The following is a 22,300-nucleotide window of genomic DNA, read 5'->3' on the forward strand; positions in this document are numbered from 1 at the left end:
AGAATTTGTTAATTTAGTGGATTACCAATTTAAATCATCCCCTTTTTCTCCAATATCTGGTTTCATCTATGATGGCATCATACCCAAATAAAGACCTTCACAGCCAATCATTGAGTAGAATCGGACACGTTCGGAGGTCCGTGAAATTACTGAAATGTAGCTTAATTTTTTTTTTTCCAAGTCTTTTTGATTAAGTAAAATCTAATGAATAAAACAATTAATTCCGTCTGTTTTTTTATGTACTTTCAAGTTTTTCTAATTTCGTTTCTGGAATTTTGAAAAAAATACGAAAAAGCTTATTCGGAGAAATTTGATATCTTCATCGATTGGTCACCGTCGCTGTCATTATCATCGCTTTAAGCACTGTCGTTCATCTTCAAATATTGTTTAGGTTCGCCATTTTTTCGTGAATTTCACGAAGTTTCATAGATATCCATTGCGATCCTTCTCACCAAACGGTGAGTATCATAAAGTTTTATATTAATAAATAATATATTTATTTTTATACTTATATAAATACTTATTTCCGGTGTAAATGTAATATAATTTTATAGGGAATTATCCCCTAAAGTGGAGTGATTAAAATTTCTTTTGCGGTGAGAATCTCATTATAGCGTTTTTTTATATACCGGTGACCGTTCTTTGTGTTCCTCGTTTTCTAAATATAGTGAAAATTTTATGCAACGATACCCTCTATAGTGATATCTCTTCAAAGATAATACTTTGGTCCCGAGCACTTTTCATAGTATAGCCATTCCATTTATAACGATGTTTTCCCCCCCGGTCCCTCAAGTATCATGGTGTTACGCTTTTCAATGTATTAAAACTTTGTCTCAACGTGAAATAGTTCATATAAATTTTAGGAATATTGCTGGAGTTCACGTAAAGCTAAACCATTATGTTGGAGCTTCTTAGAGTGGAATCTCGATGCAATGATTCTCTGTGAACCAAGAAAAAATATCGCTGTTGAGGGTTGTCGTTGTATCGAGAATCAGCAGTTCAACATTAGATTATAGGGCATTTCCCAAAAAGACTTGAAAAATATCAATATACCGGGATTTATATCGTTGTAACAAGGTTTCACTGTAGTCCAGAGGTCTTCAACCTTCTTGTCAGAAGAACTGCCTGTAGTCATTATAAAAAGAACACCCTTACTTGCTGTGCATGTCAAAATCAGGATCCTAATCCTTGAATGTAATTTGTACAGGGTGTTCAATGAGAACGTTGATTAAGTACTTGCGAACACTAGCACTGTTGTGCTCACAAGCAACAGCTTGAAGATGCCTATCCTAAACAATAGTTTAATCAGATGTTATCATTGGGTCCCTCGTGATTGAAGGGATTCCCTGATTGTGCTGTTTATGAGGGCTGGGCAAATCCCTGGTCGCCGTGGCGACTAGAAAATTAATGCCTAAAATTTCCTTTGTGTGATTACTAAATTGTTAGTTGCGAGCAGCATTAAATGTAAAGAATTTAGGCTTGTGGTACACACGCTACTAAGTAGCACAAAGGCTTGTCACTGTCAAGCAAATGTAACAAAGATTATGGATAATATTTGCTACCAATAATCTCATTCATTGCATATGTTCGTAAATGACGTGTTTTCATGCTACTTAATATCATTGGACTTACAGCAGCATATTTGCCAACATGAAAGAGATCACTATGCCCTGGAAAAAGTTAAAAAACCATTTTGCATCTTTTTCTTGAGGTGAAATTATTTGGTGTCTAGATGGTTTTTTTTCCCCCTTGCGATTTTGTCCAGTCCCTACCCTTAACCTTCTAGTGGTTGCACTTATGTGGGAGAGACGTATTCCTTGTTATCACACATCTTTCATCCCTAAAGCAGAATGTGTTGAAATGTGTGACGTACGTCGTAGAACAATCTGGAAGAATTTTAAGAATAGTGTAGAAAAACGCTATTATGTACATAGCAAATTTTTACTGCAAAACATTTTCAGTCAGCTGAGGGCTTGTTGCAGAACATCACAACATTCTGCTTTTGGGTCTCGCATACATGCTACTCAATATGGTTAGGGGTGGCTCCAGTAGGAGGGCATCAAATCTGAGTTGAAAGGAAAAAAACATCTGGTGCTAAAAATGGATCTTGCACTGGTAGAGATTTTTTCTGGAGACGTCCCAAAAAAAAGTACACCATGCATGCACCTCATCCTTATTACTCTGTTGAACTTCGGAACAGCTTTGATATAAGGGACACGCCAAATTGGCGACTTTTTTCCGGCGATAAGTTGCCATCGTTAGCGCACAGGTTCGGTGTTGTTCTGCTGGGTTGTCGCTGTTCTGAAAAATTCTGGCAGGCGGCATTAGTTGTTGTAGCCCATATTTTCAAATAGCCGTTCAGCCATTTTGTCATTTGTGCTTGTTCCGAGTGTTTGCATTACATTTTCGTTGCTGGTCAGGTTGTATTGTTTCTTTTTTTTCCCCTTCATTTAAACAATGCCCGGTTTTATTTAAACCCTGATCGATTTATTATTTAAACAGCGGTCCGGGCTTTATTTTAAACAATGGCCGGGTTTTATTTAAACCCTGATTGATTTATTTTTATCCGTAGTTTTATTTTTTAAACAATCCAGAGCTTATTTTTGTTTATACCATTTGTTGTATCAATTGTTTTTTTACTGTTTTCTATGCTGGCGAGATTTTTTTTTTTTCTGACGCACGTAGTGTTTGGCGGCTTTTTCTCGGACCGTCGGAAAATAAAAAATCGCCAACCTGTCCCTTATACCAAAGCTGTTCCACAGAATTTTCTCTGGGTTCTAGTTTTTTCTTCTCAAGAAGGGGGTTTTTTGTTTTTCCTGCGAAATAACATTTATCTCCGCTGGGGGAGAAGGGTTAGAACCCTATTGCTTACGCCAATGGTGGGATATAATGACCAGTATGCAAAAAATTGAAACAGAAATAAAATGTGTACACACAACCTGTGAGCATCCATATGGGAATCCTGTGAACAGTATGCACGATTCTACGTATAACAAAGAAAAAAAGAGCTGTATACTAACATATTAAATTTGAATGCTGTGGCGTTTTATAATTGCAAAGAACTTCCATGGGGAAATAACAATAGGTGGGAAGAAAAAGTGCTCAAAGGAAAACCTGTTTGAGCACCCTGCAGAACTAGTGTCACCTGCACATAGATTGTAGAATGTTTTAGAAGGAAAGAGAAAATAGCACCGCCTGTACAGGAAATGTGGCAACCCAGTGCCAATGGAAGACGAGAAAAAAAAAATAAACGACAGGCTCCTTTCTCTCTTCCAATAAGGAACTCAACAAAAAAAAATTCAAGTTAATCTGGATTATACTATAGCCGTTTCAAGAAAATATTCCACTTCTAAGAATGTCTGGCGACTGAATATTTCTTGATTTGTCAAGTCATATATACAAAAGGAATAGGGAAAGTGATTGCGTAGCATGAAATTTGAAAAAAAAAATAGTTTCTGTAAGGTGTAAGGCAGGGTTTTACTCACCTTGTTTTATTGATTTGCCTTGATTGTTCAAAAAGTGATGAAATAATATTTTGAATGGGAAACCATGAGGTGTGTGGGCTAGTTTCATTTTATTTTAATTAGAAATTTTTTTACATTTTTTACTGCCTTTCATGTAGTTTAATGTTTTCTTTATAAAAAAAATATATATATATAGAAATGGCGGAAAATGAAGCTGAACTTCTTGATTACGAAGATGAGGATGAGCAAGAACAAGTAGCAAATGAAGTATCTACAGAAACCAAAAAGCCTGGTGGTGGTTATGTCTCAATTCACAGCTCTGGCTTCAGAGATTTTCTGTTGAAACCTGAATTGCTGCGTGCCATCATTGATTGTGGGTTTGAACATCCTTCTGAAGGTGAGCAATATCTACATGTTGCGTGCAAATGTTTTGAATTTGGTCATTTGTCATTTATTTTATTGTAACTTCCAGGAGAATAGTGAAAATCTAGGTTGATGCTATTCTAACTTTTCATATATTTTTATAGAGAATACAGATTATATTTCAAACTTTAAACTTTTGATAGCACGGGAAAACCCATGCACACGTATTTCTCATGTATGACAGGTGGTAAGAACCTATTAGGTTGGAACAGTTGTGGAACCTGGTTGGCAGACATATGAGGTGGAAAGTGTCTTAAATGGGATCAAGATAGTCTCTTCTGTGATTAGTGATTTGATTTGCACCTTTATAAAACAAATCTTTCTAATGCGAAACATTTCAGTCTCTTGATGATTCATTTCATACTGGTTTCACTGCATTTTCTTGAATTTCTTTCTAGCAATGGTTGCATTCATTTTGTGTTCATAATGTAGCTAAAATGATACAATCTTAAATCAATCAAATTATTATTAGCAAACTATAAGTATATTATTAAAAACATATTCAAAGATGGGTTTGTGAAACCTGACCTCGTACACTTGCAGAACATTTTCTCACCTGTATACTAGAAGGTTGAATTACAAAAATTTTAAATTTGTTTAGCATATAATTTAATTATATTTATTTAATATGTTGGTAACAATCCAATGAAGTTGCTGGTCAGCTTAACCCATTTAAGTTTTCATATGTAAAAGAAAGTTTGATTGCATGGAAATGTGAAAATGTGTTATGATATTTGTTTTCTGGTGTATAATTTACAAATTAAGGGTCAGCCAAGTATTACGTCAGTATTGGGCGGGGGGGGGGGTAAGAAGGGGGTTTTGGATTTGATGTGGGGTTTGAAGGTTGCTTATACGTCATCAACCGCCCTTTTTGAAAATATGAAATAGTCTACATTGCTGACGGGGGGTTAAAAATGGCTAAAAATTTGTTAATGTAATACTTGAATAGCCCCTTAGTATAGATCATTAGAATGCTAAACCAATTTTTTAAAATTTTATCACTTGGTAGATCAATAATAAGCATGTGAAGGACCTTTTTTAATCTAGAACAATGGTGAATTTACAAACAGGAAAACCTTTCCCACACGTACACAAAACATCATAGATAACATACGCTGTTTTTTCTATATGATTTAAAAATTGTTTGAAATCTTTTATAGTACAACATGAATGTATACCACAAGCCATATTGGGAATGGACATCCTTTGTCAAGCCAAATCTGGTATGGGAAAAACTGCAGTGTTTGTTCTTGCTACGTTACAGCAGTTGGATCCAGTTGATGGGCAGGTAAGCTGTTTATTAAAATTTGTAATATAATTTAATATGATTGCTATGACTTATGAGGATTGTATCATTTGTTGATATGAATTGATGCTATACTCAAGCCTTTTTTTTTTTGAAAAATTGAACAGTTGGCTTTTTTTTTGTTCACTCACTTTGAAAATAATGCTATGTTTTGCCAGCATGTTAGTAACAAACATAATACTGTGGTGTTTGGTCAAAACATATCTCCGAAAAATTGGTTTTTGATCTAAAAGTCAGTCCTGATAATAATAACTAATTAGAAGTGAGATAAATGCACAAATACGTGCGCATGTCTAAACAACATCCTGGTGTATATTTTCATTTGTATTTGTGTGTGTGATTTATTTTTGATTATTAAAGGCAGTGAAAATGCTTATATTTCAAAATCACAATTTTGAAATATAATGTTCTGACCAAACACCACAGAATATATATAGAGTACCGGCTGCATGAAGAAATGTTGTCTGGGAAAGGAAACCCATTTCTCTTTCGAAAAAACCCATTGGGGAAACTAGCAACTACTGCAAAATTGAATTATGTGATATTGCTGAATGTACATGCACTTCATAAACGTTCCTGTGATAGTATTTCTTTTAAAACTAATAGTAAGCCTTCTTAAAAATTGAATGTAGATGCTGTGGATGGAATTTATTTGCCTGAAGTGTATAGTATTCACTTAACATTTTGTTTTAAATTTTTGCACAAATACAGTTTACAAAAAATGTACACCAGTTTAAAAAAATTATCTAGCATTCTATTGTTATTTAAGTTTGGTTGGTATGTTGTATAAAATTAATTTTATTTTTTTATTTGTATATCAGGTTTCTGTTCTTGCTATGTGCCACACGAGGGAATTGGCATTTCAGATATCAAAAGAGTATGAAAGATTCTCGAAGTACATGCCGAATGTGAAGGTTGGTGTATTCTTTGGCGGTATGACTATTACAAATGATGAGAAGATCCTGAAGCAAAATTGTCCTCACATAGTTGTTGGTACTCCTGGTCGAGTTCTGGCTCTGGTCAAGACCAAAAAGTTAAACCTACGTCACATCAAACACTTTGTGCTTGATGAATGTGATAAGATGTTGGAAGCTTTAGGTTTGTTCACTAGTTTACTTAAGTTTATTAACAGGGATCTGTCCAGCCCAGATTGGGTTGGTTTTCTGGGCCTTTCACAAAACTCCAGAAACCATAAATTTTTCATTTCTTTTGTGTTAAATTAATTAAATTGTTAGCTTTTTGCAAAATTAATTTCATTAAATTGATGACCATGTTCACAAAAAGTCTGGACTGACCCCGCTGGTTAATTCAATGCTAAATAAATTTCAATTAACCATCAGTAAGTGATTTGAAAAGTTGTAAATTATAAAATTAAGTCAAATGATCTACAGCAATGTTCTTCAATCTTTTTTCACTGTGAACTGGTAAAAATAATCTCTCTGCAGAGAGCAGACAGACCTATTATATAACATGAAAAATGCAAGTATTTACCATCTTCACTTCAATCTCTTATTATGACTAATATTTATTTTTAGGTGGTTGATATTTAATTTTAAAAATAAATCTCTGCTGAAACTCATACAGTGGAACCTGTCTAAGACTGGCAGTGTATGAGACGTAAATGTTTGGAAAAAATTATTTCTCACTTGATGTTCCATTTCATACTGATTTCGCTGTGCAAATATTAACGGAATCCATGAAATTTATACTTTGGTCATTGGTGCATGAGCTGAAACATATTTCCTTAAAAGTTACATTTATTCAACTGTAGTTTTCAAAGGGGGGTATATAAATTGAGAGTATGTAGATTGAAGTTACTAGCTAGCCTAGTGAAAAGGTGTCGCGAAATTTTATGACTTGATAATTTGATGGTAGTTTGCTGAATTTTTTAAACAGTAAGTTTTATTTCTAAAGATTACAATCAGAGTTGATATCTGTGCAGATAATGGTGTCACAAAAATGAAAATCGAAGACAACTGATCATTTGAAAATCATCTCGTTCATTCACGTGCAATAGAAGTTAGATGTTCATGAACATTTTAAATGAACAGCAGGGATTAAATAGTTATTTGTATGGCATGTTTCTGAAGTGAAATGCCTAGCGTATATTTATACTGCATCTTTGGTCAACCAAAACAAATTGCATGTGATGAGGTGTTTATATCATATCCACTGTGTTTACTAGGTGCCGAGCCACCTCGCGTGGTTTTTTTTTATTTTTTTTATTTTTTTTTTTTATTTATTTCCCAAGAGTCCTAAAATTTGAGTGGTAAATAATTTACTGCTTGAGATTGTCAAAAGTTCCTTATTTATATATTGTCTGAATCTTTGAGGACAATTTTTAAATTAAATTTTATTTTTTAATGAATTAAATTGATTGAAATTGAATCAGTTACATGTTTTTACTGATTTAAATTATTATTTTTTTTCCAGATATGCGAAGAGATGTACAAGAAATATTCCGAAGCACTCCTCATGAGAAGCAAGTTATGATGTTTAGTGCAACATTAAGCAAAGAGATAAGACCTGTGTGCAAGAAATTCATGCAAGATGTAATTACCAGAGTCTTCTATTCATTCAGACTTTTCCATTTCTCTTCAGAATTTCAGTTTGATCATTATTTTAGGATTTTTTCAGTCTTTCATTTCTTAACTTTTTCCCTCGCATGGAGTAGCTCATTCATCCAGTTTGTAAGGTCTTGTTTTTCATTCCTACATTTGATCAATTTGTGGTTCTTCTGTACAATTCCTCAATCACTCATGGTCCTGAACTTCTTTGATAGATGATTTTTTTTTATAAAACATTTTCTTTTGAACTCTGGAACAGTATTTGTGAAGATTGGTTATTGATAGGTGATGCGTCAGAGGTTTTCTGCTGAATTGTGATCGTGCTGGGTTAGCTGAGGAGGTTTTCAGAATGATGCTTCATGGTTGTATGAGTAAAATAATGAACTGTTCTCTTTTTATAAGTTCAAGCACTGGCGATAATCCTTCTCTCATCAAAGCATGTAGGTTTTTTTTTCCATTGTGTGGTGTGTAGAAGTTGCAGTGCGTTTATATCCTGCAGTGATATTTTGTTTCCCCATAGTTTCTAAAAAAAACTTGTTGCATATTTCATCTACGTAAGAGCCTGTTGATTTTTTTCCATCATATAACATCTCTGCTTGCATTAGTCCATTGAGTATTTTGTGGCCTCATTTTTTTTTTCTTTTGGATTTTCCCCTGCCTACATTGAATGGTTATTGATAGCTTCCACATCCTATATTTTTTTCCATCCATCTAACTTCATCTAGTAGCTCATTGTCCAGTGGCTGTGCAGCAGAACTGTTGGTGAAGACTCGCAACGGAATGAACTATGCCAAGGTTACTACTGTGCTTCAGAGGTAACATATTGCAGTCCACATCTGTTAAATGAGCCATGGATGATTCTCCAAGCTTTGCCATCCCTGCTGTTCGAGTTTCCCAAGGACTGATGTGAATGATGCCTCTACGGGACCGACATTGCTCTCTCTCAAGCTGTACTCAACAGCTCCGAAAGCAAGATCTGCTCCTTTTTCATCATACTTCACTTCAGTCTATTGAAAAAAGAATCGGCATGCCTTCTCAATCTGTTATCTATTTTTCCATTTTATTAAAATTTGCATATTTAAATTATACAAAAATTAAAAGTGTGTGATCTTGTTCTATTATTCACTTGATGAAATTCAACTTGAAAATTATGGTTATAAATAAAACATTTAAATTTTCTGGGTATTTGAGATTAATCAACACTCAATATATACAGGATGAAAGTTAATGGATGCTCATAACATTTGATGAATAATGTAATATAAACTCATTTTTTGGTAGTGGCAATATTATAAGAAGGCATGCTGATTTTATTTTTTATTGTCATTAGATGAATGACTCTGCATACAGGTTCTACAAATGTTAGGGCAGTGATGTATTGCAATTTAATTTGAAGGGGGAAAAGCTTCCTCTATGTAGAGTCATTGAAATGGCTTTGAAAGCAGTACAAAGTTTATGAATTTTAATGCACATATTTTTTTTTCAAAAGAAAGTGAATTTTGTTTTTTTTTTAGTAATAAAATATCAAGTTTTTCAACTCTTCGTGAACCTTAATATGTCGTTTTATCAAAGTGGAAGTTCCCCATAGACTGAAAAGGAAATTAAAGTGATAAACTGTAGAGTCAACCAGTGTGCCCACATTGTCAAAGTCCATTGAACATCGCTCATGCTTTTACTTGTTCACATCGTCATTTTACGACCACTTTTGGTCAGTCATCTTTCACTTCGCGACATTTTAAAAGACCATTGCGATGCATCTCACATTTTTAAATTCATCAAAGCTATTAATTTTTATTATAAAAATCTACATCACTGTTTTACGTTTAAGTTTTTTATTGTCATGCATGGTTTTACTTTCTTGATGCGACAAGAATATATCTTAATTGGTCTATTGTTTTGGCGCAGTTTGACCTAATTGGTCCTTTTGCCAATACATTGAAAATCCAATTGAAATAATGTAAGTGTATATTTCTTAAGCATATTGTATTTGAATGTGAGCATTTTTTAAAACTTATTTCATCCTCATAAGTCAGTTTTAAATATTAGCTGTCCTCTCATTCTCAGATATTGTTCAACTTCAAACAAATTGCAAAAATTTTTTTTTGGAGGTGTATAATTTTTTTTGTGATCAGCACGCATTCCTAAGAGTTCGTTACAATCTGTCCAGGGGAAAAGAAGAGTTGTAAAATCTGACTTTTTTAAATATAATTCGGCTTTCTCATTTACTAGAAACTAAACATATTGCTTTTACTGTTTTTCATGCCATTTCAATCTAAAATCACTGTCTTATGAATCTTTTCCATTAGCTTTTCTACATTCTCAAGCTACAGTATGATGCAGTAGTTTGTAAAATAATTAAATGTTTTTAACACATCTAGCTGGATAAATTAATTTCAATAACTACTCTATTAATGTAATTCAATATTGATTTATTACATTCCTATCACGGTGGGATGTAAACAACTCGAGAGCAATTATAAAGGTATGTGAAAAAAAAAAAGTTGATGAAAAGTTTAACGGCAATCTGATTATTATCGGCGGTTCATGGCAATCTGATAGGCAAAAAAATCATTTTTTTATAAATAATTTGTCTGCAATTGAAAATAGGGCTCTCTTTTTGAGGAATTGATCATGCCTTGTATATCAGTCAATATTGATTTGACATTTGCGTAAAGTTTGCATCCCTGTAGTGCAAGAGAATCTTATTCGTTCAATCATGGCAGCATTGATCCGATCAGCTAATTTTAAGTATTCTGTTTGACTTTTTTTTTTTCAAGCCTGTTTCTCTGAACTTTAAGTAAAACATTTAAAAAAAAAAACAAAAAAAAAAACTTGTACGATACCCAATGGTCTGTCATAGGAGCAAGCAAAAATAGTAAACAATCAGTGAAAGTAGAGGGCTAATATCTCATCTATGTGTGTTTATTTTCACTATTTCCATACAGTTCATTCAATCAGTAAAATTAACTTTAAATTGCATCATTTCTATAGCTGGGTGTTGAAAATGCTAACTATTAACTAGTTCATTACGAGATGTGAACCATTTGAAAGATTTGGAAGTAGCTCAATCTAGTTTGTATTTTTTACGTATTTTGTAATATCAAATGTATGGGCTCAGATGTTATAGTTGCTAAAATTAACATTAGTAACTGATGTGTAAATTATAATTTTACTCTTGAATTACTATAAAGTTTATATTCATAAATACCTAGTTATTAACAAATGAGCCAAAAGTGTTTTTGTTACATTTGATTTTTTTTATTGTGAATATTAAGCTCAATACAAGATTCATCGAAGGACTGGTTATTTGTGGAAATGAAGATTACAAGGAAGAAAATTCATCACTATCACCACGGGGACTCGAACCCCAGTCTCTCGCTTGCCGGACGAGTGCTCTACCATCTAAGCTATGTCCAAACGAGAGACCAGGGTTTGAGTCCCTGTGGCGGTAGTGATGAATTTTCTTCCTTGTAATCTTCATTTTCACAAATAACCAGTCTTTCGATGAATCTTGTATTGACAAATGGAGAGGACATTTCTATATGAATATTAAGCTCATTCATATCAAGGTCGTGATTATCTTTATTGTCCCTTTTTTCCTTTTGAAATCTAATTCGAAGGCAGCTTCTTTCGCTAGGATTGGGAGGAAACTGATCAATTTGGTACTTTTTTCTTTGTCTTTAAAATATCTTTATGCTTTGATTTTCATCTAAGAAGCTTCAGATGACTACACATAAAATTGCACTTGACATTTTGCAAATGACTTGAAAGTTATGTCAGTCAAGAACTAGTTTCATACCCAGATCATAGGTGCTAATGCTTCTGATTCATCCGGAAGAATTCTAATTTTTCAGCCTTATTAAAATCTTCCGGTTGGAAATCAGATTCTTCTGATTTTTTATATGTTCATGGAAAACCCCTAAAGAAAATATCCCTTCAGTCCTTGTAATTTTAGACTGACCACATTTTCTCAGGAAAAATATGGGAAATCTCAAGATTTCAAGTACGAAAAATTGGTAATTGGTGCCAAATATGATGTCAAAAGCAAGCTAAGTAGCCAATTGCTAAAAAAATCAGAGCTGCGAAAAATATATCCTACGGAAATAGGATTTATATATTGTCACCCGTTGCAACCCCCTTCCCCTCAAAAAACCCTGGATTTTTCCTTTTATTTGTGACATGTTTTCTTTGATGCAAAGCATGTCATCACGTTATAAACTACAGATTTTTCAAGTATATGAATTGGGTCCTATGCTTATACTGATACTATAGTGCTTATTTGCTGAAGTTGGATGTTTTAATTTTAAGGTGCAAGGGATGATAGATTTTTTGACAACATTGCATTAGCTTGCTTCTAATTTTGAGAATTGATAACAGAACCTGCTAACATGTGTCAAGCATCTTCAGGTATACAGTGGCGGATTAAAGTAGGTCGAGGCACCGGTCGCGTGTGCGTTGTTAAATCCGCCTCTGGGTATACACATTTCTGGTCTAAACCATAAAACCACTGTTGAAATATGATTAATACCAGAATTTTGACTTGTAGAAATAAGTTGTCAGACTAACGGATTACCTTTAGCTGTGTGACAGGTCTTTTCAAAAAGTGCTCCACTTGTCCAGAAACAAATCAATCATTGCTACTCATGAACCATTTAAAATGGGTGTCTCAAATTTGGTGACATCTGAAAAGTGCAGTTTTTTAGAATTAAATTTTTTTTACATTAATTAAAAGTAAATAACGTATGCAAGTATCAATTCCATCCTTTCTGTTGCAAAATGTTGTTTTATGTCAAAAATATCCTTGTATTTTAAATTTATGATCCATATTTTGAAATTTTAGTTTCATGTGGCATTGAAAATTCTGTGTTTATTGCAGTAAATAATTTTAAACTAATGATTTTGATTCAGAACATCTGGATTTTTTTTGTAAATACACCAGCATCTATAGCATTGGAATTGTAATGTGTTGTGATCAGAGCTGGAAAATTGTATTTAACGGGATAAATTTGAGTGAACAATTTTTCTCTTCAGAATTTGTAACAAATTATGTATTTTAATATTTGAGACTATTTCAATTCTATGTTTTGATAGAATCCATGTGAGAGGTTATTGTGAACTGCTATGATATATATGAGTGATGTTTAAAGAATTTTTTTTTTTTTTTTTTTTTTTTTTTGCTGTTTAAAATCATTCTATAGCATTACTGGTGAAAAATAGTCGAATCTCTGATAAAAGTTCTACTTTTTGGTTTTATCTTTATTTTTTTTTTCTGGCTTTCATTATTTTTGACAATTTGTGATCCTTGAAAAAATGTATATTTATTGAACTATGGATCTCCAAAAAATCAATTTAAAACTTCTGTTGATTCAGTACTATTAATTTAGCATCAATTTAAAATTTTTGATGCCTGTATAACTTTTTCATTTTGTTTATTCCTATTTCATTGTGAAAAATTCCATCATTGAAAAGAAGAAAAAAAGCAAATTTGTAAAAAAAAAAAAAAAAAAAAAAAAACCAAAAACCCATTGAAAAAAAAATTGAAAAGATATATCAAAGATGAAGATGTACCAGATGAAAAAAATATATGTGTAAAAAAAAAATTCAGAATTCCTAAATACATGTATCTTATTTTTGATTGAGCTCCCAAATCAAAATGGTGGTTTGCATCTTTTTCTCCCCTTTAACTTTTAAAGAGACGAGCATTATATGTTTGAGAAAATTACTATTTACAGCCAATGGAAGTCTACGTTGATGAAGCTAAGCTCACACTTCATGGTCTGCAGCAGTACTATGTGAAGTTGAAGGATAACGAGAAGAACAGGAAACTGTTTGAGCTTTTGGATGTTCTTGAATTTAATCAGGTAAAGATTAGTTATTTAACGGGGATCTCAGCAAACCGGGAGTTAGATTAAAAATGGTCAGGGAAAATGTAAAATATTTGACAAAAGTCTGAAGTAATTCTTTGACGGGGTGGCAAAACAAACTCAAACATCAAGAAGGTTTTGAATTGAACTGACCAGAAATTGTAAACACTGGAAGTGCCAAATTGCAAATTTTACAGGAGATTGAAAAACAAGTCTCAGGCTCTGTTAACAGTTGACAAATTTGGTATTTACATTTTGTTATGTAAAAAAAAAAATTTCCCCCCATTTCTGGTATTCAATTGTTTCTTTATTCAGGGGGTTTTGGTCAGAAAAACTACCAAGTTGATTTTATTAGAAATCCTGTATAATTTCTGATTTAACATGACTTGGATGTAGGTATTTTTCTTCTGATTTAATCAAAAGTCTATTATTGGGTGATCAAATGGAAGTTCTTATGTGGGAAATTTTTTTGTGATTAGAATATTAAATGCCAAAGCAAATAATACTGTCACCCAGGGACTGGACAAATGTCATTGACATGTTAGTGAAGTTGCAATTTAGTATTTTTATCACTTTATTATTATTTCTTTTTTACTTTAGAATATTTAAGATGCAGTATTTCTGATTTTTGCAAACTTCTTTGTAGTAAGCATATTTGAATAATTTTCTTTTGGTTTTCACACGTAAAGTTATTCCAAAATTTTAGGAATAAGGTTAAGCTTAAGAAAAGTTTGTCTTAAAAACAAACTTTTGTTTTATCTTCCTTTCCCTCCTTTCTTAATTCTTTTGGTTTGTGATTTATAAAGATTAAGGAAACATTAAAAAAGTATGAAATTGAATGGAACATTGGAGCCAATTCTTCTGATTTACCAGGAAGTCTCGATTTTTCATCCAAAATCTTCTAGTCAGGAACTAGATTCTTCCAATTCTTTGTATTTCTGTAGAAAAATCCCCAAAAAAATTCAAATTGTGCTTTGCTTGAATGAAAAATCCGTAAAGGAAATACTCTTTCAATCCTTGCAGTTCCAGGCTGACCATGTTCTCTCAAGATAAATATAGGATTTCATGTATGGAAAATCATTAATTGTCGCCAAATATGATGCTCAAAGTAAGAAAAGTTTCCAATTATTGGTTGCAAAAATTGAGATGGCGCAAAAATATGGGAAAGTCCCAGGAAAACAGGTCGTATGATCAAATGATATCCCAAAAAAATCCCTAGCTTTTATTTGTATGACGTTTTCTTCAATGCGAAATATTTAATCATGTGATTAACTACAGATTTTTCAATTCTAGGAATAGGCACTTACACTGTTGATGAATGATTTAAATTTGTTGTATTCAGTCTGTTAATTTTTGTATTTCACTTTCCAAACAGGTTGTGATCTTTGTAAGAACGGTCCCAAGATGCATGGCACTGGCCCAACTTCTTGTGGAGCAGAACTTTCCTGCTATTGCTATACACCGTGGAATGTTACAGGAAGAAAGGTATGTGTAAACAGAACCATAGCTAGATCATGATTTTTAACCTATACAACAATTGGCAGTTCAAATGAAGGTGTTTTTTTACACATTGTATGCTTGATAGTATAATACAGTACATATAGGTTATCATATTCTCAATATAATTTATTTTAGATTGTCCAGATACCAGCAGTTCAAAGACTTTCACAAGCGTATACTTGTAGCCACCAATCTATTTGGACGAGGCATGGACATTGAAAGAGTGAATATTGTTTTCAATTATGATATGCCAGAAGATTCTGACACCTATTTGCACAGAGTGAGTAGAATTAAATTGCTTTTTCAGGGTTCCTGTCGACCTGGAAAGTTAGGAGAATGAATAAAGGTCAGGGAGAATTTAAAATTCTGGGCAAAAGTCAGGGCAATATGCAAATATGTGATAAGTCTAGGAAAAATTCACTCGAAAAACCGAATATTTAAAATTTGGAGGGGGTTCAGAATTTTGAATTATATTACTTTTGGTCAGGGAGAGTAAGTGGAGTTTTTGTGAAGGGAATGATCACACCGATTTATTTTTAAATTTTATTGTAAAAACATGTTATGTGATATTTTGATTGGGTCAGAACCTTTGGGGAAAAAAAAATTTCAATTCGTATCCTGTTTATTTCCATTTAGGCACAATACAAAAAATTAAGTCATTGGGTATTGGATATTTAATTTTACCAGATTACAACTGAAAATAATAAAAATATAATAAAAACTATGAAAATTATAAAATATTCTTATAAATCATCAAATATTAAAATATTCTTCAGGGCTTCCACTTGTCCTACTTTTTGGTAGAATGTCCTACCTTTTTACCAAACAAAATGTGTTTAATTGATTTTAATTGAGAAGGGAATCATTGATATATTGCCAAACATTACAAATGTTGTAGATTGCAACTAATGATTATGACAAAGGCGACCAGTTTAATTTTTCATTTTGTTAGTTTGAGGGTTCAACAAGTAGAGGAGTTCAACAGTTTTCTTATACGTGTACAACGTGTACAACGCCACAACAGGCAAATTGCCCAACGAGGTGGCTGACTTAAGAACATCATGGATCCCCGGGCCCTACCTACTACTGCTAAACCACACATGCACCCCGCCCCGCGGAACCCCCAACGAATCGGTACATGCGGGAATGTGCGTGTACGTGTAGTGAAACCTGACGTGAAGTTTTTTTTTTGTTTCTCTGTAATGCTTGTTATGTGTAGTGCTGCCATCTGCCACCAGTTTTTCTAACTATGAGTGAAGTGTTATGATTGAATGATTTATCGTTGTAGGACTGTTGCTCTCTGTGGCGAGACTTTTTAACGGGGAGATCGGCTCACATTTACGCCTTGAAGTTGGGAACCACAGAAAACCAACTTCAGCCGACCACCACTGTGGGGTTCGAACCCGGATCCTCGCATCGCGAGTCCGTCACTATAACCACTCGACCACCACAGCGGCATTTATAAATTATGTTTACTTGTTGGACAGTGTGGTCAAATTATTTTTCCTTGCTCATGAAAAATTTCAAATATTTGGTTTAAAATAGTCTGCTTAATGACACTGAATATTTGGCAAAGAGTTCCATATCATGGCTGCCACCTCTGGGGAGCTTCCTGAATAACTTCCCGAAAAGTTAAATCTGCCAAATTTCTCATGCAAATGTATTATACATTAAAAATTTAATAGTAAAAAGGGTTTTTCCTGCAATTGTTATAAATTTTTTGTCAAATCGCTTTGACAATTTTTCAATTTAGGTAACCTTTTATTTGGTGGCTTTTTTTTCCCAATATTTCTTTAAGTGTATAGGGGTGGGAACTCTGCGGCAATTGCGCCGCACTGTGCCAAAACTAATATCTTACGCCATCCTGCACCAATAGCGTATTTTCACATTTTTCTGCGCCAAATAGCGAATTTTGCTTCAGTATGCCCGGAATTTTGGAAAGGACGCCAAAAAATGTTTGTTCCTGCTAGCCACGAAACGTTTCTTTACGAGAAGAGCGTGTTTTATTCCACTGTATTTAAACTATCTGCCTCCTGATCGGGCTTTCCATCGTGAAACCCCGATATTGTCTGTGATCGTGGAACTGAAGATAGTTTGCAATGCCTTTCAGCTTTAAAGTGCAAATTCGAGTGTTTCCGTTTAAAAAAAAAAGTCGTCACTGGAAGCAGCAGAAATTACTGTAGTCGATTGTCATTGTGTTAAATCCCGATGTTTCGTGAAAAAAATTTTCATTCCGGGAGTAAAAAGCGCATGTTCGCCGAATTATGAATGTTAGTTTAGAAACTTTGCCGAATAACAAGCGTTAAATTGCCAATGTGCCGAATAACGAGTGGTAAATTGTCAATATCGCCAAATAACGATCGTTAAATCGTCAGTCTCACCTGAGTGTAGTTTTAGATCACAATCAGAATTTTCTATTGATTTCCACTTAAATTCTCATAGTTCCAAGTATGAAATCTTTACAAATTCCCCAAGAAATGTTTTCATAAATAATTTGAATCGCCGTAAAAATATTCCCATTCTTAATGTTAACTGCTGTGTCATATGCGTGCCTTTACCTAGTGTTTTTTTAAAAGGCAGGTTGACATTTCCAACACAAAAAAGACCAGAAGCATTATGATAATGCAAAACACAAAAGCAACTGAGAAATTAGTAATTTTTTTACAAATTATATACAGATCACTGGTTAATTCAGTTATTTTTAACATTGTTTTTTGTTCAAGCCAATGTTTGGTTACTGTAGTTGATCATTGTAGTCTTTTTCTTTTTTTTCACAGAAATAAAATATTTTTATTACCTATATATCTGTGAAGTTACATACATATATTTTTTTACATATGTATATATTAATATATACATGTTTTTTTATACAAATGGAGAAACAATGTATATAAAAGGTCAATAAACTACAAAAGGAAAACTACAAAATTCATAATACATTTTGTCAAGCTGTGGGTGCCATCTTCAAAGGATGAATATCATGCTAATTGAGAATCTCACCTTTATTGGATACTAACTCTGAACTCCTGATTGCTCCAAACCAAGTGGAGTCCTCTGAATACAGCATTAATGAAATTAATTAACTAACTCTGAATAACATTATAATATTTTAGGAATTCCATAGTTTTTTTTTTAATTGTTTCTCTGTGATTATACTAAGCAAAAGATTTTACTTTTACATGTTTTTTTATTTGTATCAAGACCTTGTAAGAGTCTCCGTGAAACATTAAAAATTTTGACATTTTTTCTAAAGCAGGGGTGGGAACTCTGCAGCACACTGCGCCAAAATTAACATCTTGCATCATCCCGTTCCGATAGTGTATTTTCATTTTTTTTCTGTTCCAAATAGTCAAATTAGCTAATTTTGTTTCAGTATGCTTAGAATCTCAGGAAGGACAGCAAAAAAAATGTTTTTCCTGCTTGCCATGAAAAGCATGTTTTATTCCTCTGTACTTTTCAGCACCGCCGCTTCCCATCTTCTGTAGTTGTGCTATCTCATGACCTTGAAAAAAAAAGGTTTCTGTTGGAAAGTAGTTTGACTACATTAAAGTACAGTGTTGGGAAGAAAGTTTGCGGACTAACCATATGTGCTTCTCACGCTTTGTAAGCACTGCAGAGATATTTTTTACATTTGAATGAAAATCTTCAAAAAATATTTAATTTTTATTTACCCTTCGCAGCTTTGCCTAAAACAGTTTTTTTATATGCTACAAGCATGTCAAACCATTAATCTATCTGGTCTCTCGTTGAAAGAGTTGCCGGATGTTCAGAAAAGTTTGCAAAAGTAGAAAGAAGGTGACAGATTTTTTTTTTTCAAATCAATTTTAATAATTTCCCGGCAAGTTCCTGCGCTTGACTTTGTCCTTGAAAATCGGATTGGGGCGCCTTATTTAAACCATTGGCCTCTGATCAGGCTTTCCATCATGCAACCTTGATAATATCCGTGATTGTACAACTGAAAATAGTTTGCAATATCTTTAAAGCGCAAATGTGTGTTTCAGTTTTCAAAGAAATAAGTTGCCACTGCAAGCAGCAGAAATTACTGTAGTCGATCATCATTCGTGGTGGGGGGGGGGAATAGACTTGAAAGTCTGTGGGGCACGATGATAATTCATATATACATTAGATAACCCCCCCCCCCCCATATTGTCATTGCGTGAAATCCTGATGGTTCTCGTGAAAAAAAAATTCTGTTCCAGGAGTGAAAGAGCAAGTCTCACTCCGAAATGGACTGTTACTTCCCACCTCTGCTAAAGTAAAAAAAAAATTGGCTATTTTAATTGATTGAAAAAAAATTACCTTAATTTGTTTTTCAAATATGTTTCTTCTTAAATTTTAGGTTGCCAGAGCAGGTCGCTTTGGAACTAAGGGCCTTGCTGTCACTTTTGTATCAGATGAGAGTGATGCCAAAACCTTGAATGAAGTTCAAGAACGTTTTGACGTTAACATTTCTGAATTACCTGAAGAAATTGATATATCCTCATACAGTAAGTTGTCATAAATTGAATAGCTCATCTAGATCCGGGGTCTTCAAAGCATGTCCTACCGAGTTCTTTGGTAACATGTAGTATAGCTTAGTAGATTGTTATATTTACGCCATCGGTTAGAAGATGCCTGATCTAGACCATGACTACAATCTGTTAGATACTTTTATAAAAACCAGTGGAGTGTTTCAAAAAAATATTTCAGCATTTTGAAATATGGTCCAAGATGTATTGACTGATAAATGAATTAATTCATACAAGAATCAATAACTTGACTCGTATTCCTCTCTTGTATATAATAGCAAATGACTTTTTTATCTGGGAAAACTTTTGTAGTTTTCCCAGATAAAAAAATCTTATAAATCTATTTCCCCATCACGTTTCATTTGTATTTGGCTTTTAGAAGTTCTTGCATGTGTTTTTAAATGCCTTAAAAATTCAGTACTGGGTGAAAAAATGACCAAGGTGCATTCTTAGTGTAGGTTATGCCTAAATTTATTTTCTGTTGAAATTTCTACATGATATTTTAAAAGGATATAAGCGATAAGCATATGTGGAAGAAAAGCTTTTCCCTGTTCTGTACATTGAGGCTTTACATTTTTTCTCTCTTTGGAACACAACCACTGAAAATTCCATCGATTCAGATTTTGTATTAATTTTGAATATTTACCACTGAGTTTTTATACACTTGAGGTTTACCCACACTTTTTGTTGGGTCCTGTTATGAAAATTTTCCTTACTTTTGTGAAAAGTCATTCTGTAGAAAGTCAAGTAAAATATTTGAAAATGATCTGAATTTCGGCTGGGTAGACCCGTAGACGACCCCCCCCCCCCCCCCCCCCCCAAGAAAAATTTTATCAAAACGTGTCTCCTAACAGATGAACTTGGCTCTGAATTCTTTCTGAAACTGCTCAATATCTTTTGAATGTAATAAGTTTTCTAAGTTATTTTTTGGATAACATTGGTTAAGACCGTCCATTCCCTACTGTTAAGAATGAAATAAGCTATACAAATTTACTTTCACTTAATTGTCATATTGGAGGAAAAGTTGAAATTTTCTATTGTGTAGATCAGTGGTTCTTAACTGGTGCTCCGTGTGCAACTCCCAGGGGCTCCGCAGCAACTCGAGGAAAATAAAATGAATCAGTAAATTTGGGCACGATGTTAGTTAAGTAAATAAGAGAGGCCTACAAGGTTCTGTCATAAAAACTATGTACAAAAAAGGGGGGCTCGGGTCAAACAGGGCTCCGCCATAGAAATTATATACTGAAAAGGGCTCCGCGAGTCAAAGGTTGAGAACCACTGGTGTAAATGTTTCTTTGGATCACTTAATTTCTGTTGCAGTTATGGTTCTGTGTATGGATTTTTTTCCTTGAACGTTTTTGTACATCTGTTTTATAAATAAAATCAGCTGCTACTGCTTTTTATATTGATATTCTGTAACTCTTTGCGTCTTTGCAGTTGAAGGAAGATGAGCACTCGCTGAAGAAAATCGAATGCCATCACCATTTCATATGAACAGTAGCACTTTACAGACTGTAAATTTTTTCTTTTCTTTTAGTGTTGCATCAAATCTGACTTGCATGTAAACGCTGCATACATGTGATGCCATTGATCCATTTTCACTGTTTTAAAGTCAATAAATCTGTGTGTGATTGTAATAGTGTAATTATTTTCTGAATATGTGTTTCAGAAGCCATCAGGTTCTCTTGGCTGAATCATTCCTGTGTAAGATCTTTAAGTGTCATTACATAGGGGGTCTTCTAGCAAGTTAATATAAAAAAACACATTGGTATATAGACTGATCTAGAAGTGGAATTTACAAAAGTTAGTGTGAAAAATCTAATGAAGTTTAGAGCAGGGTCTCTTACTTGTTTTAATAACAAACTTCATGACCTGCTTTTTGTCATTACATAGCCAGTTGGACTTCAGATCTGGAACTTCACTTTAGTGCAATCGGAACCACTTATAATGAAGTTGGAAAATATTCATTAGACATGCAGACCTGCCAACTCTCCCGATTTAAGCGGGAGACTCCGGATTTTGGCAGAAAATTAGATTTTACGCGAGCTTTCACGTTGTCGTGGCGTCAATAATTACCATCGTCGTTAGGGAAAACATCCATAAAGGACAGCCGTAGTCATTTCCATTGAGCAGCCGTAAGAAAGTCTCTGTGACCGCATATTTTTTTTGATCGAGTCTATGGGTGTCGGGGTACCAACCACTCGGGAGAATTTCTGGATTTCAAAAGTTAGCACGTCTGGACATGGACTTGTATAATGAAATTTTTCTGAAAAGATTTAACCATGTGAAAATTTGTAATGTCCTTGTTTGTTATAAGCATAATCAAGATAATATTTAGTTGAATTGCTGTGACTATTCTGCAAAACATTTCATTTACTACTAGCTATATATAATGCCCCAGCGCTGTCCGGGTTTTCATCAATTACTGGGAGGATTGAAAGAGATAAACCATTGTAAAGGCATGAATGTCTGGAACCACGATAACCGATGTAAACATTCCGAAAGTGGTTGTCCAGGAACCATTGTTTGTCCGGCAGTTTTTCTGCCACATTTGGTGTAATTTAGCAACGATCAATCTGATATTGTAGATTTGTATAGAGAACATAAAGCACACACGGAAATTGATATTATATAGATGACCTAGAATGGTGTTCCTCAATCACCAATC

The 22,300-nt window shown here is 33.7% G+C and overlaps 1 protein-coding gene across 1 annotated transcript; it reads left to right on the forward strand.

The window, feature by feature from the left end:
- Positions 1 to 95: 95 nt before the first annotated feature.
- On the forward strand, positions 96 to 21,269 carry Hel25E (ATP-dependent RNA helicase 25E). The gene is made up of 10 exons (XM_089231176.1): positions 96 to 458; positions 3,661 to 3,861; positions 5,048 to 5,175; positions 6,015 to 6,291; positions 7,627 to 7,745; positions 13,493 to 13,621; positions 15,000 to 15,109; positions 15,260 to 15,404; positions 19,464 to 19,611; positions 21,070 to 21,269. Exons 2-10 carry the CDS (start codon positions 3,663 to 3,665, stop codon positions 21,081 to 21,083), a joined length of 1,269 nt encoding a protein of 422 aa, XP_089087302.1. The 5' UTR covers positions 96 to 458; positions 3,661 to 3,662; the 3' UTR covers positions 21,084 to 21,269.
- Positions 21,270 to 22,300: the final 1,031 nt, after the last annotated feature.

The sequence above is a fragment of the Pholcus phalangioides genome, unplaced genomic scaffold (assembly GCF_987345545.1).
Source record: "Pholcus phalangioides strain wild (caught in Gottingen) unplaced genomic scaffold, Ppha-v1.0 ptg000004l_1, whole genome shotgun sequence".
NCBI lineage: Eukaryota > Metazoa > Arthropoda > Arachnida > Araneae > Pholcidae > Pholcus > Pholcus phalangioides.